The sequence below is a fragment of the Oryzias melastigma genome, linkage group LG9 (genome assembly GCF_002922805.2).
Source record: "Oryzias melastigma strain HK-1 linkage group LG9, ASM292280v2, whole genome shotgun sequence".
NCBI classification, from domain to species: Eukaryota; Metazoa; Chordata; class Actinopteri; order Beloniformes; family Adrianichthyidae; genus Oryzias; species Oryzias melastigma.
Genome location: NC_050520.1, coordinates 7,426,073 through 7,441,811, shown reverse-complemented (window position 1 = coordinate 7,441,811; position 15,739 = coordinate 7,426,073). Strand labels below are relative to the sequence as shown.

General features: G+C 39.5%; 1 protein-coding gene and 1 long non-coding RNA gene across 7 annotated transcripts in view; one reads left to right on the top strand and one right to left on the bottom strand.

Annotated features, from left to right (window-relative positions):
* Window positions 1-11,189, top strand: part of slc23a2 (solute carrier family 23 member 2) — a 37,239-nt gene extending 26,050 nt beyond the window's left edge. For all 5 annotated transcript variants that reach the window (XM_024275298.2, XM_024275300.2, XM_024275297.2 and 2 more), the window contains 10 exons: window positions 468-556; window positions 728-795; window positions 3,024-3,205; window positions 3,790-3,910; window positions 4,767-4,923; window positions 5,027-5,174; window positions 5,264-5,369; window positions 5,583-5,850; window positions 5,927-6,022; window positions 8,248-11,189. In XM_024275298.2, coding sequence (XP_024131066.1) covers window positions 468-556; window positions 728-795; window positions 3,024-3,205; window positions 3,790-3,910; window positions 4,767-4,923; window positions 5,027-5,174; window positions 5,264-5,369; window positions 5,583-5,850; window positions 5,927-6,022; window positions 8,248-8,513 — 1,501 coding nt within the window. In that variant the 3' untranslated portion in view covers window positions 8,514-11,189. The remainder of the gene's footprint in view (window positions 1-467; window positions 557-727; window positions 796-3,023; window positions 3,206-3,789; window positions 3,911-4,766; window positions 4,924-5,026; window positions 5,175-5,263; window positions 5,370-5,582; window positions 5,851-5,926; window positions 6,023-8,247) is intronic.
* A 1,967-nt stretch (window positions 11,190-13,156) lies between these two features.
* On the bottom strand, window positions 13,157-14,693 carry LOC112148536. 2 transcript variants are annotated; one of them, XR_002919634.2, is made up of 2 exons: window positions 14,135-14,693; window positions 13,157-13,839 (listed from the first exon to the last, which is right to left on the bottom strand). It is a non-coding gene; the product is annotated as an uncharacterized LOC112148536 (long non-coding RNA). The 2 variants fall into 2 exon arrangements; XR_004948411.1 differs by having other exon boundaries at window positions 13,157-13,834; window positions 14,135-14,691.
* Between the last annotated feature and the right edge of the window lie 1,046 nt (window positions 14,694-15,739).

Sequence of the window (15,739 nt, the reverse complement as noted above, 5' to 3'; positions counted from 1 at the left end):
AATGAACATGTCATTTTGGTTTCTACGTGGTGAAAACGTGACGTCTCTAATGTGAATGTTCTCAAAATGTTCATGAGGAACTCATATTTGAACATCTTTCACTTTAAAAAGGGGCGGAGACCGCAGAGAACTCTAAGTTTCCTGAAGAAAACCTGCTACCGACCAGGTTTCGTTCACAGACTCAGTTACCATAGTGATTGATTCTGAGTTCAGCTTAACCCGCTTCTTGGAACGGGCTTGGTTTTGCCCACTTTCCCGGGTTTGAGCTATCTCTCTTTCTGGAACAGAAAACTCAGTTTTACTGAATTTGGAGTTCACGAACTCAGAGTTCCAACAAAACCTGCTTCTTGGAACGGGCCCCTGAAGTACTTGCTATCATACTTGACCCTTGTAAAGTTTTCCTGGTTCTGCAAAGCATCAAACAGTTTTTGCAGAGCATCCTTGACTGCTGGTTTTCTTGTGTTTAGGTTGCCTTTGTTCCAGGCCAGCGCCTTTGCTTTCCTTGCACCAGCCAAAGCCATCCTGTCACTGGATAAATGGAAGTGCAACAACACAGGTGATTTAAAACTCTGTTTACTTCTGACTCAGCTGCACATGCTCACATGGCTGCAGGCTGCAAAGACACCAAAACAAGGAATGACCTAAATAAGATCTGATTGTTTGTCTCTTCACTTCTGTTTAATATGAATACATCCTGACTTTTCTAATTATCATTTTGCTTGAGCAGAGTTTCCGGTGCTGAACGGGACGGAGCTCCTTCATACCGAACACATCTGGCACCCAAGGATACGGGAGGTGAGGCTACATTAGAGATGTCAGGGATTTATGTCAATGAACACACGCGAGGGATGATTATGAAAGGTTGCAGCCGTCCATGTAATCATGTAGAAGCAAGTTTGCTGTAAAAATGTGCGTGACATTTCATTCAACCCAACTTTAATAGCCGTTCTCATAAGAGTTTACACAACCTGATCAAATATTTACTGTTTCCTAACTTAATAGTTTAAAACAAATTACACTTTCCAACAGTTTTCTGTCCTTTTTCCAAGACTGTGGGGAAACGGCATTCTGCAGGCTTTGTGTCACAGGCGTAAATGTTTTTTTTTTTTTTTCAGTTTGTGTAACTCTTGAGTGTCACGTGTGAATGAGGCAAACACTGACGCCTTCACCGCATTTCATAATCTCTGATTCTGGTGTTATTTAAGAGATTGTTTGGACAAAGGTTAGGGGGAAAATCCTGGTTCTGTGTGGGCTCCTCTTGGACTGGATGACTTGTAGAGTCAGTAAGTGCTGATTCACTGCTCCACCGCTAATGATGAGTGAGCCGAAACCTCATGATCAGTTTCTTGCAGGAGTTAATGTGACAATACTTCTTATTTGATATGTTTAAAAGATCCACTCTGATGAAAATTGTGTTTTTCATATGTTTTTGTAGCATTTTTCTCATAATGGAGGAGATGTATAAAGAAAATTAAGATTAAAAGTGGATTTATGAATATTTCGTTATTCATATTGTAGTGAATCAGGAGCAATACAAAATGCCATTGAAAAAACAGCTTGTAATTAAGACGCAGCTGCTACAGTTGGTGGGCCGGCGGGCGAGAGTGTAGATAAAAGGATCATGGGAAATAAGGGCAGGTGTACTCTGCGCCAACAGTCCCGGACATGACTTGGAGGCAAAATTCTGATGAACTCCTGCTGCTCTACAGAAAGTATGTCCAAGAAAATGATGTTTATGATTTTTGCTAACAACAGCACAATTATAATAAAAAAACCACTGGAAACGCTTTGAAAATCGGGCTGTGTGATATCAAATTTTTAATATCAAAATATATATATACATTTTTTCAGGCAATAACGACATATATCATGATATAAACCAAATAACTATATTTGCCAAGTTCAGGTGTGCCAAACCCTTCCAGATCCACAAGTGTTTAAAAATCCCACAGACTGTTTTGAAAAAATGGGCTTCTATCTGTGAATTTGTGGTTGGATGCTCCTTCTGTGTAATTTCCATGCTGCTAAATATTCTTCAGTGGACTGTTAATGGTGTCATAACAAAGCAAAACTGATTTGGAACAGCAGCAACTCGGCCACAAAGTATTGGACTGCAGATGATGTGAAGCATTATGATCACCAATCTTCTACAGAACGGATCACCTCCAAACTTCATGTCAGATTAGCTCAAGAACAATGCATGGAGAAATGTGGGGAATGTGTTTGGGAATGAGCCGGGCATCTGCATCCAAAACCCTCAGCTCAGCAGATATAATCCTCCTCCTCCATCTGGCAATCTGATGGATGACTCTGGGTTTGGCTGTTGTCAGGACAACCGTCTGGCTGCACTGTGCCAAGTGTGGGGTTGTTTTTCAGGAACTGAACTTGGTCCCTTGTTCCAGTGAAAGAAACTGATAAGTCTTCTTTAGTAATAGATATGGAGGAGCGAGTTTGGAGGAAAAAACTTGGAGGGCCCGCAGAGTTCTGACCTTAACACAATAAAACACCTTTATAATGAATTGGCACAGAGCGACCCCGCCCCCTTCTGAGAGCTCGATGCAGGGAGGTTGTGGCCTGCCCAACATATTTCCCGCATCACAAATACGCTGTTTTTCAAACAGCATTTTTTTGTTGGCTCCTTCTTCACATGGATTTGAATAAAGAAATACTCAGAAATGCAGTTTTAAGCTTAATTTTATTTATACATGTCCTCCATCATCAGAAAAATGCTTCAAGAACATGTTAAAAACCCAATTTTCCTCGGAGTTAATGAAGCCACATCGACCTGTGACAAAACTTATTTAACTCCTTGTGATGTGATTTTGATGAATTTTCTGCAGCAATGAAGGTTTTTCTTGTTTTTTAAAGCAACAAGTTTCTTTTAGGGTTATTATTCTGCTGTGGTTGACAGTTGTTCTATGATTTTACAGGAGTAGACTCGTAAAAAGTGTTTAGATTCAGCTTCATGTTGTCTGAGCCTGCATTGGAGGTAGACTTATGTCGTCCTATCGCTGCCCCCTCAGATCCAGGGCGCCATCATCGTGTCCTGCCTCATCGAGGTGTGCATCGGAGCGTTAGGTCTGCCCGGGATGCTGCTGAAGTACATCGGACCTCTGACCATCACCCCCACCGTGGCCCTCATCGGGCTGTCGGGCTTCCAGGCTGCAGGAGAGAGGGCGGGGAAACACTGGGGCATCGCCATGCTGTAAGTCTGAACTCGGTTCACTGATGCATTTGTTTGGAAGCTTCCAGGTGCTAGAGCTGATTTATTTTGGGCCAAGATGAAGCTACTCCTTTTGGTAACCATAGCAACTGCCTGACAACCGCTTTTTCTTTCTAAGGAAACTTGTTTTTACTTCATTACATGTTGGTTAGATATGAATTTAACCATTTTTTTCACGCTAAAAAGACTGATTCCTTATAAATGCACTAATAAACCACTTTTGATGGTTGACATTAAAGCTGCTCTCATGAGGGGGGCTGGTCTTCACGGTGGTGGGATGAAGGTGTCGTGACTTCAGCTCCTGCTGCGTCATTGCTGTTTGCTCGAGGGCCTCTCGTCTGGCTCCGCGGGGACAGAGAATGTGTGCCTGTAATTGCCACTGCTTTCTCAGGCAGTTAGGGTATAATTGATTGGCTTTGAAGCCTCTGGAGTCTCTGTCTGACATGGAACCAGCTTAAATGGAACATGCTGGAACTGAATTAGTTCTCCAAACGGGGGAATAGAAAGGACTGTTAATAATCCGGCTGCGAGCCACACTAATGAAAAGGGTCACTTTGTGTCTGCAGGACCATCTTCCTGGTGCTGCTCTTCTCTCAGTATGCCAGGAACGTCCACTTCCCACTGCCGATCTACAAAGCCAAGAAGGGCTGGACCTCCTACAGGCTGCAAGTCTTCAAAATGTTTCCTGTAAGCATCGGCTTTTATAGAACTTGTGTTCGGACTCGTTGGTTTTGTCTTCTTCACTCCTGTACAGGTTTTTTGAACTGCATGTTCTTATAAGGCACGTTATTCAACAGAACTAATGTCCTTCTCCCCTAAAGGGCCTTCAGCGTGTCAGTCTGTCCTTTTCCACCATCTGCTGGTCATTATAAACACCACAGCTGCCTGGTGGTTTGACATTTCTGCTGCTGATTTCTTTGTTAAACACTTTGAAGTGTGCCTCCAAACCGGGACTTTTTCTGTGGGGTTCTTGTTCGATCAAATAGTGACTTTCATCAATTTTCTAGATTTTTCAGATTCTGTTCTAATATTTTTCTACTATTTTTAATGAGATTTTTATGAAGAGGTTTTAGGATTTAAAGTTGATGAACATCTGAAAGAGCTTCTCTTTTCTATTTTTTCACATCTAAGCCAACAGACATTACATGCGGAGTTCCCCAAGGCTCCATCCTGGGGCTACTTGTGTTTAACATCTACATGTACCTATTGGCCCAGGTTATAAAGAAGAACATCAGTTACCATAGCTATGCAGCTAGCTGTCTGCAAGAGGATAGACTGTAAAGTTCTGTTACTGGTTATAAATCTGGAATCCTAAAAACCCTTGAAACCAGGTGAAGGACCCACCTGTTCTCATCAACATTTAAAAGTTTTCATTAGCAGTTGTGCAGTATTTCTTTTTACCTTTTATTTTTAACGATCACCCCTTCAATGTTTCCTTTAAATGTTTCTTTTGTTTCATGTAAAGCACTTTGAATTGTTTTTGTACATAAAATGTGTTGTTTAACTAAAAATCGTGTCCTTTTTTTTTGTCTTTTGTCCACAGATCATAATGGCCATCCTGGTTTCGTGGCTATTATGTTTCATTTTTACTGTGACGGATGTTTTCCCGCCGGAGGAGGACAAGTACGGTTTCTACGCGCGCACAGACGCGCGTCAGGGCATCCTCACGGTGGCTCCATGGTTCAAAATCCCCTATCCCTGTAAGTGTGTCAAATGGCTTCTGCCCGCCGCTCTGCGATTCTCGTCTGCAGATAGAAACGGGTAAATTCAGAGCTTTGAGTCTGTGTCTGTTCACTCCCACAGTCCAGTGGGGCACACCCACCGTGACGGCTGCAGGCGTGATCGGCATGATGAGCGCTGTGGTGGCCAGCATTATCGAATCCATCGGGGACTACTACGCCTGCGCACGCCTGTCCTGTGCTCCTCCACCTCCCATCCACGCCATCAACAGGTGACCACACCGATCTCAGCGTGTCAGGTGATGTTGGAGAGGCTTTTTTTTCTTTTTTTCATCACGTTAATCTCTTGTCATTTCTGCAGAGGGATTTTTGTTGAGGGTATTTCCTGCGTCCTGGATGGACTTTTTGGAACAGGAAATGGCTCCACCTCCTCCAGTCCTAATATAGGCGTCCTGGGTATCACAAAGGTAACTCACTGCAGCCTTTGTTTCAAAAATATTAGTTATCCTCCCTATATAGACGGGTTTCTTTTGATTGATTCATAGTGATCTCAACATGGCTTTTACTTGAAATGTTTTTGTTTCTAAACATTTTTTTTGCTCTTAAAACTAAATAAATAAATTGAAATAATAAAAGAATGTTTCAAAGTTTTCAACTATTTCGTCACTTTATTGCCTCAGGTGGGCAGCCGGCGTGTGATCCAGTACGGAGCTGCCATGATGCTGCTGCTGGGGCTCGTGGGTAAATTCAGCGCCCTGTTTGCCTCCCTGCCCGACCCGGTTCTGGGAGCTCTGTTCTGCACCCTGTTTGGGATGATCACGGCCGTGGGACTCTCCAACCTGCAGTTCGTTGACCTGAACTCCTCCAGAAACCTCTTCGTCTTGGGCTTCTCCATCTTCTTCGGTCTGATGCTGCCGAGCTACCTCAAGCAGAACCCGCTGGTCACCGGTGAGTGGGAACCTGCTCGAGGTCCTGCAGTTTTTTGGGGTGTTCTATTCAAAGAGTTTTTGTTTTTTTCCTGCAGGCATAGTGGAAATTGACCAAGTGCTGAATGTTCTGCTCACCACTGCTATGTTTGTCGGAGGCTCTGCTGCTTTTATTTTGGATAATACCATCCCCGGTAAGGTGTTCTTTGTTTATTTTTTAATAGTCTGTGAGTGGGCGGGAATGCGATAACGGTATTGGCTCAATGGCAGTTTCAGACAATGTAAACGCTTTTCAAAACAAACCGCTGATAACAAACCTGGCTGTGGCTGCTGAGCAGGTACGAGTTTGCGTAGGAAGGCAGAGCACGTCGATGACGTCCGTCTGGGAGGGCCAGAAGGCGTGGCTGGGAGGAGATGGCGTGGGATTAAACCTTCAAGGGACGCGACCGAGGATTGACGCACATCTGTGGCTCCACCCCTTTTCTTTGACTTTGTTTTAATTTCCTTTCTGATCACAATCCTAACTTAAAGTCAGAACAAATGGAGGAAAATAATAGTACAGATATAGTACAGTTTTATTCAATAAGAACTGCTATTTCTGCAAACATCCGTTTACAAAACCGTATAATAAAAAGCTAAGAAACATCCCTCACTGATATAGACTGGAAACGTTATATTAATGTTCTGTCAGTGGAAGTTTCTTTTTGTTTGGTTTAATGATTGATACCAATAAAAAACACTGAAAGGAAGATATCTTGCATATACAAGTAAAATAAGATATGAAACAGAATACATTTGTTTGTATTTGGATAGATTTTTAACTTTGCAACTACACATCTGTGAACTGTTTTAAAGACCCACTCCAATCATCTTTTGATCTATTGTAAAAGTGTTACCAGTAGTCTTTTTAATTATGGTTATGGTTTTTAGCCTAAAGGTTTATTTAAAAAAAAACAGTTGTTTTCTAGGACTTAGTTTCTGCAAAGTGACAGGAGTTCATTAGAAATTCATCTGAGTTGTGGGCGGGACCATTTTAGTTAGCTTTCCCATGATCCCTTTGTTTACACCTTCTCCCACCAGTTTACAACCTTCACAATCCCAATTTAACATTAGCAGTGCAATAAAAACGGCGAGCCATTCTGAGTCAGATACCAGCTCAGACGAGAAAAATTAAGACATCCATGAATCTAGTCGTCTACAAGTGGATGCCTTAGAGTGGGCGGAGCATGAACTTGTGGCTCATCAGTAGTTGGTTTTACGTAGGGATGCAACAGATTGTCTGTGGACACTCGTGAACCACGGATCCCCCTCCACACACACGTACATTTGGTCTCAAGACATGTAAATGTAATCGGAAACTACATGTTTTAGCATTTTGTTTGTGCTCAAAGATGTCAGTAAAGTGTAACCAAACAGGGAAGTTGGAGGCTGACTCCACCCACAGCCGAAATGTGAAAATCCAGTCAGATGGGTGGAGCTTGGGAACAGGACTGTTATCATTACTGGAGCTGCAGATCATGACATGAGACTTCTAAAATATTGTGGGACTTGAATGGTTCAATCAAGAAATTCAACTGTAATACCTTGATTGAACCTGTAGGGGGCAGCACCAAGATGGTTTTTGACTATATTTCCAAGAATTATACAAGTTTATTTTGTCAAAAATTTTGCAATGACCAAAAGAGCAAAAAAAAAAGTTGATTTGGGGTTTGGTTACCCTTTAATGTGTTGTAAAAGTAAATGTTTTCATGCGAAACATGTGTTTTAGTGTATATTAATGCTTTCAGGCACTCTATATTTGCTCTGAAGCTTTTCAAGAAGTTAATTTTAGGCTTTTATGTTTTCTTTTTTCCTCATTTTTTTGTATTTTTTTACTGATCTGAAAAATGATCCATACCTTGAGTTTTGTGACCCAGAATTTTAATTTTTACAACTACAACCTTTGTCCAGCAGCATTTTATGTCTACTCCTAATTCACAATTTGAACATAGAAATTTTCACAAATGCATTTTTTAGCTTAATTTTCTTTATCCTCCATCATGAGAAAAATCCTGAAAGAACATGTTGAACATGTTCACTGGAGTGGGTCTTTAAAACAGGATTTTAGAAATACTTTATTCATACTACAGCCTGAAGGGATTGTCTTCAATAATCAAACTTTAACTTAAAGAGGTGTTTGTAAAGAAAATGATCTACTAGATGGAATGTTCTTGTTTTTGTGAGTTTTGAGATGAAAATGAAGAAACCTGAAAGACGTTAAATGCTGAAGATTAGCGAACACCCCTCACCTCTCGAACTCTGGCTGATTTCTGACACCGTGATGCTTCTTTACACAGCAATCACTACAGTCACATCTGCTTGAAGCAGTCTGTTAACTCACTGGAGGAGTTTTGACCCTTCTCTCTTGCTGTAACTCCAGGTTCCCTGGAAGAGCGAGGCATCAAAAAGCTGAAGCGCGGTTCTGGCCTCAGCGCCGCGGAGCTGGAGGGAATGACTTCCTACGACCTGCCAATCGGAATGGACTTCATCCGCAGACACTCTATCTTCAAACGCATCCCCATCAGCCCTACCTTCACAGGCTACCACTGGGGGAGGCGAAAGGACTCCATCAAGAGCAGAAAGGGACACGGGGACGTGGTGAAGGGAGGGGAGGGCGGCACAGCTCCAGGGGAGAGCCGGGTATAGCCGGCGGCCCGAATCCATCTTTAGAGTGTCCGGATACGGGAGGAAGGGACGGTACACTAAGTAGAATGATGGGAGATTGGAGCACAAATGCAGCGCAGGATTGTTGGAAGAAAATACGTTGCACCAGCCCCCACCCGCCCACCTCGCCCTCTCCCCCCCTCCAGCAGTATGTCTTTCCTTAGGCCTCTTAGGCTAGATTTTTAAGCATGCTATAGCAAGTCACCGCACACTATTTTCCCAGGTGGAGGTTTGTTGGTGTTGATCCATGTGTGCATTAAGCAGTGAAAAAAAATATCTTCCACAACGAGACAGCCGGACATCCGACGGTCTCTGAATCTGCTGCTAACGCCCATTCCCCAACTCATTTGAAAGCATTCTCCTAAAAACGAATAGAAAAACAAGCAATGCTGTAGTGTCAATCGAGGACCACGTTCCGACTTATTTGCCTCCAAAACTTTATGCAACCGCATTTTGAGATGCACGCACACACCGACAGCCTCCGCGGAACTCGTTTGTGCTGCAGTGCAGACTGATGGAAGTAGCTCGTCGGATGCTCTTAGCCATGTGATTGTGAGGTTTGTTTTCTATTTTGGTTTTTGCACTGTCTGCCTCCTGAGTTCAAAAGTAGAATGTCACTGCACAGCCCCTACACAACTCTCTTCCTCTTCTCCTTCAGTCTTCAGCTCCACATCCAAGTTTACATCCCCTTTACCTGTCAGTATTATGCACCGGTTAGTCATCAGAACTTCCTGACACAATCCCAAAAATATTTTACTTTCACATTAAGCTTTTAAAAAATGTATACATTATACTAAAGATACTTTAATTTGCTTTACATATTAGCGTTTTTCTATTGGAACAAGCTATGAAACCGTCATGAGTGCATTTATGAATGCTATAGACGCGAGGCCTTGTTTGGAGACTTGCACACAAAGCTGGGAATGAGGGAGCGGCAGGAAAAATGTATTACCTTTCATCCAACCAGTGCAGGGATTACTTAATCTCTTATCGATTGGTGATGGATTTCCATCACAGAGATCACCACAAATGTTATTTTGTAAACAAGGATAAATTGGTGAGATGTATTGCTTTTCTTTGATTCATTCATCTGGATTTAGATTGTAGTTACTGTAGTTACTAACGCTCGGTGTCACCCCAAACGTCTGACCAGTCTGCATGCCGGTGCTGCTTCCACCAAAACCCCCCAATTTAGAAACAGTTGAAAAAGAGAAGCTCTGATAAAAGAATATGGAACTCCTCTGGTATTTTACCAAAGCAAGATCTTTCATTTTACTTCTACTGTTATGTTGCAATAACATTTTTTGTTTTTGTTGCTACTGAAAAATTGTCCTTTTTTTTTTTTATTAATTATGTGTTTTATAAGAAACAAATATGCTAACCGGTTTCATGGAGAAGGATTTTATTTTGTACGTCCCGTTGTGGGATAGTGTTGAATACAATTAGTTTTACATGTTTACATTTAACCTGATGAGGTGGTTTCTACTGTTTATGTCTTGCTTTTATTCCATTCCATATATAGTGTATTATATTTATAAGCAAGATGAAGACACTTTAAGATATAAAACCTGAAAAAAAGAAAAAGGTGGAGCTTTGTTTGTGTAAACGCCGTTTGCACGAGAAACGACGCCAAAATCCCCGAGAGTCAGATTTACACGCCTGAAAACATTGAAATTGAGCTGAAATATTTTTAAACATGTCTCCTAATCAACAATCAGCTGTTTTAAAGTAAGTGAATGGTGTAATTTAGTTAAATGCACTGAAGATTTGGACGTTCTCCTCCACTGAAGGGTTTCTTCTGAAGGAAAATTCAGAAAATTAGCAGCATCCTCTATTTTTTTTTTTTTTTTTTTTTTATGTTGTTGCATCGGTGCATCATCTTCATGCAGATGAATCTCCCACTATAACACACTCTCCCTCCTCTCCTGCAGTGAAAATGTACTGATGTCCCGTCATGTGTGGTGTACCTGGTTCTCTCCCCAGGAATTCTACCTGCTCATATTTCTGGATACTGGAGGAGACGCCTGCTGGTCACCTTGTTAAGAGCCCGTTTTTCATTGGCAGTCTTTTTTCGTTATAGATGAACGTCGGTTGTCTTTGTGCCTGAAAAGTGTTTTTATTTTTAACAATTTGTTACACAAGCGGTCCAGTTAGAATAAAAATAGTTTTCTGCCTCGGTTCTTAAGAAAGTGGCCAGAAGTATTTAAAAACAAAGATATTCATCCCTTTCAGTTATTTTGAAGGGGGTGCTACCTGAAGATTATACTTGTGTTTTTTTTCTTCTTTTTAAATGTTTTTATACATCATTTTATGTTTTGCAAGCAGATATTTGTAAGAAAAGAATCATAACTTTTAACTTCATCTTGGAAAGTGCACTGTCTTGTACTTTTAATTTAAAAGTAAATACATTTAGACCCTATTTTGAATCTGTGATTTTTTTTTTTTAAATCTTCTTTTAAGGCATTTGTTTTTTTTATCTGTCTATACAACAAATTACCAATATAAATCAAAGATCAAGCAAAGTAGCTTTAAATAGAAAAACACACATATATTTAATGTTTCCTAGAAAAATTCTGTCAAAGAGTTGTATAAACTAATTGTAGCATCAAAATGTTTTATTCTTGTTCCTAAAACTTTAATATGATGTTACAGAATGAATTCAGTCTTGTGTCATTTTTTTCAGCCATATTTGTAACTGTTTTAGTTGAAAAAACGCAGTACGACAAATGGACAATAGAGGGAAACCTTGTGCTATCCTGTAGAGATTTTTTTGTTTATTATTTTTTAGCTGCATCTTTTTGGGATTGCCACAGCAAATAACTGGCTTCCATCTGATTCTTCCTGGTCACATCCAAAGAGAGCCTAAAAAATCTTCATCTCTGCTACCTCCAGTTCTTCATCCTGTCTCCTTCTCATTTTGTAAACCAACAGCATGGCTACTCACCACTTTCCTACACCTTACCTTTTATTCTTGCTGACAGTCCTTGTCCCACATCACACCTAAAACCTTCCTCCACCCATTGTAATCATAGACTGTAAAATAATTGTATATACAGTCTATGATTGCAACCCGCTTGAACATACCTGTTCACATGAGTCCCACACTCTCCACTGGCCAAGTCTTTAAAGTCCTCCGCCTTCTTATCCTCTACTCCCTCTAACCCCATAGTTTATCTCGTGTATACATAGATTTTCTGTCTTGATGCAGCTTGGAAGCAAAAAAAAGAAAAAACACAAAAAGTTTTTAGCTGTATGTGATATTAGAATGGAATGTCTGTTTTGTGTAAAACTTTTATTGGTATTTTTTGCTTAACTGCTTTAGCAAAATTTTAAATCATCAAAAACGACCCCAGCCTCTTCATTTTTTTTTCTTTTTTTTTTAACTCTCCAACCCCACTAGGCTCAGCCTAGGAACCAACAATCGCTCACTTTAAACCCTCCGGAAACTTTTGATCGTAGAACATCGCTTGCCTGGGAGCTATAAGAATTATGGGCAATACCCAGTAAAGCCACAAGAGGGCAGCATCTATAATTCATGGCAATACCCAGTAAAGCCACAAGAGGGCAGTATCTGTGGTTCATGGCAATACCCAATATAGCCACAAGAGGGCAGCATCTGTGATGTATGGCAAAACCCAGTAAAACTGCAAGAGGGCAGCATTTGTAACTCATGAGAATACCCATTAGGCTGGACACACCTGAACCAGGTAATCAGCCATGAGTAGGGACTCAATTACCTGGTTCAGGTGTGTCCAGGAAATAACAACATGCCAGAACAGGATATATTGGAAAACATGCAGGAAGGTGGCTCTCGAGGACCAGGGTTCCCTACCCCTGCATTAGAGCATACCCATCTTTAGCATTTTCATGTGTGAAAGAATGTGTAAAACCCATAGACTGTATATAAGAATAATTATTATTATTTTACAGTCAATGGTAAAACCGCAGATTGCATAAAATAACTGGATAGAAAAGTTTTTATTTTTATTTTTTACCCTTTGTTCATGTATAAACCTCATGGATAAAATGTTAGAAATGGGCATGCTATAATAAAAATGGTGGAGACGAAAAAATTAAATAAAAAATTGGCAGAGGAAAGTCAACTCAAAAAAAAATTGCACTGCATAGGTAAATTATTGTTATTTATATTTGAAATAAGCCACTTGAAAAAATGAGAAAAGTAGGCCTATTAAAAAATATGGCTTTTAAATGTTGTGTTTTCCAATTACATGTATGAGTAAACTGTACAAAATGATGTCAAGGTTAATTAATTGTTCAGTATTCAACAGTATTTGTTGGGTTCCATAGAACCGTATTGTCACTTACGTCGTACTTTAGTTGGAACAAGAGGACAGCATCTGTAACTCATGGCAATACCCAGTAAAGCCACAAGAGCGCAGCATCTGTGATTTATGGCAATATCCATGAAAGCCACAAGAGGGCAGCATCTGTGATTTATAGCAATACCCAATAAAGCCACAGGAGAGCAGCATTTGTAACTCATGAGAATATCCGATAGAGCATACCCATTGTAGCACCTCAAATGCTGATTTTGGACCAGAATTGCTCTAGGTTCAGAGGAGCAGTGTATAGACTAATAAAGTAATAACCACAGACCACAATAATGATTTAGAATATTTGATTATTTATAAAATAATAAGACATAACAAAACTTCTTCAAGTCCAGTCATAAACATGGAATATTAAAACAGAAACCCAAAATAAAAGTTGTGCACTATAAGTTTTTTTCTGTAAAAATAATTTGGTTTAACCCCGGGGTTGGTCAAATTTTACCTTGCAAGGTTTTTGATTCTCTTTTTATTCCTTTCACTTAAAACTATGTTAGTTCAATTAACCTCTCTTTTATATTAATTTCAAAATTAAAGTTCACCTTATATTTAAATGTCTTAATTTAAACCTTTAACACAAATGTACCCGTTTGGTTCACAAAATGCAATAAACAAAAATATACAACTCCTTTAATCAAAACCATATTTCAATAAAATAAAAGAAATTTCAAACAAAAAATAAGAGGAGAGTCCGTTCCATCCTTAGGTAATGTTTTTTTAAAAGGAGGTTCCTGGTGACTCAGCACCTGTAGAAAAGAAGTAGGTTGTGTCCTACCACGAGTTTGAAATGTTCAGTTTCTTTCTTGTAGCAAATGAGGTTCCAGAAGTCTTGTCAGATGCAACTGTTCAGACTCCAGTAGGTTGGCTCGCCATCAAAGTACGTCCGTCCTCTGTGGTGTGCAGGAACTCGAACAGATTCACAATTGTGGTGAATCTCACGAACGGAAAAAAAACCTGACCTGTCATACAAGTGCAATATATAAAATAAAAACACACAAACATCAGTCTTTGCACTTAATTACAGGTCACGCTAACACACTGTACAGTGTGAAATGCTGCTAGCTCACACGAGGGTTAGCTAGCTAACGGGACCTCGTGGCTCGTTAGCACGGCTCAAAGTCACTCAAAAAGGGCAATATAAAAGTAAAAAAATAAGAATTTCAACTGTAATCACTTTACAACATAAATTAAAATAAAATTCAGTATAATTCACAACCTTACAGTGAACCAAATTAAACGAAAATATTCACTCACCAAATCCTTTTATCAATGTTAAACAAAAATAAACTCCAGTCGTCTGGGAGGCAATATCTCACAAAGAGATGAAGATATTTTCTTTTCTTTCATAAAAAACACAGCGGGGGCAACTCGCGTGCGTTCTTTTTTTCTTTCTCCAGTCGAATCATCCAGCTCTAATACCGACCTAATCACATATCCCTCCGCTGAAACTCAGCTTCACAGATACCACGTGTATCCCTCCGCAGAAGTTCTGCACTTCAGTGTGAAGCGCCCTCTACAGGATGAAAAAAGAATCATTTATTTTCAATAAGGTCTAGTAACCTGGGTTACACCATCTTTAGCATTTTCATGTGTGAAAGAATGTGGAAAACCACTAGACTGTATATAAGAATAATTATATTTACAGTCAATGGCAAAACCGCAGATTGCATAAAATAACTGGATAGAAAAGTTTTTATTTTTATTTTTTACCCTTTGTTCATGTATAAACCTCATGGATAAAATGTTAGAAATGGGCATGCTATAATAAAAATGGTGGAGACGAAAAAATTAAATAAAAAATTGGCAGAGGAAAGTCAACTCAAAAAAAATTGCACTGCATAGGTAAATTGTTATTATTTTTTTTTATATTTGAAATAGGCCACTTGAAAAAAATTAGAAAAGTAGCCTATTTAAAAAATATGGCTTTTAAATGTTGTATTTTCCATTTACATGCACGAGTAAACTGTACAACATAATGTCAAGGTTAATTAATTGTTCAGTATTCAACAATATTTGTTGGGTTCCATAGAACCGTATTGTCACTTACGTCGTACTTAAGTTGCAACAAGAGAACAGCATCTTTAACTCATACCCGGTAAAGCCACAAGAGGGCAGCATCTATTATTTATGGCAATACCCAGTAAAGCCACAAGAGAAAGATATCTGTGATTGATGGCAATACCCAGTAAAGCCACAAGAGGGCAGCATCTTTGATTTATGGCAATACCCAGTAAAGCCACAAGAGGGCAGCATCTGTGATTTATAGCAATACCCAGTAAAGCCACAAGAGGGCAGCATCTGTGATTCATGCCAATACCCAGTAAAACCGCAGGAGAGCAGCATTTGTAACTCATGAGAATATCCATTAGACTAGAGCATACCCATCTTTAGCATTTTCATGTGTGAAAGAATGTGTAAAACCCACAGACTGTACATAAGAATAATTATTATATTTACAGTCAATGGTAAAACCGCAGATTGCATTAAATAACAGGATAAAAAAAGTTTTTATTTATATTTTTTACCCTTTGTTCATGTATAAACCTCATGAATAAAATGTTAGAAATGGGCATGCTATAATAAAAATGATGGAGACGAAAAGAATTAAATAAATAAAAAATTGGCAGAGGAAAGTCGACTCAAAATCAAAAAATTTGCAATGCGTAGGTAGATTATTATTGTTTTTTTTAATATTTGAAATAAGCCACTTGAAAAAATGAGAAAAGTAGCCTAATTAAAAAATATGGCTTTTAAATGTTGTGTTTTCCACTTACATGCATGAGTAAACTGTACAAAATGATGTCAAGGTTAATTAATTGTTCAGTATTTAACAATATTTGTTGGGTTCCATAGAACCGT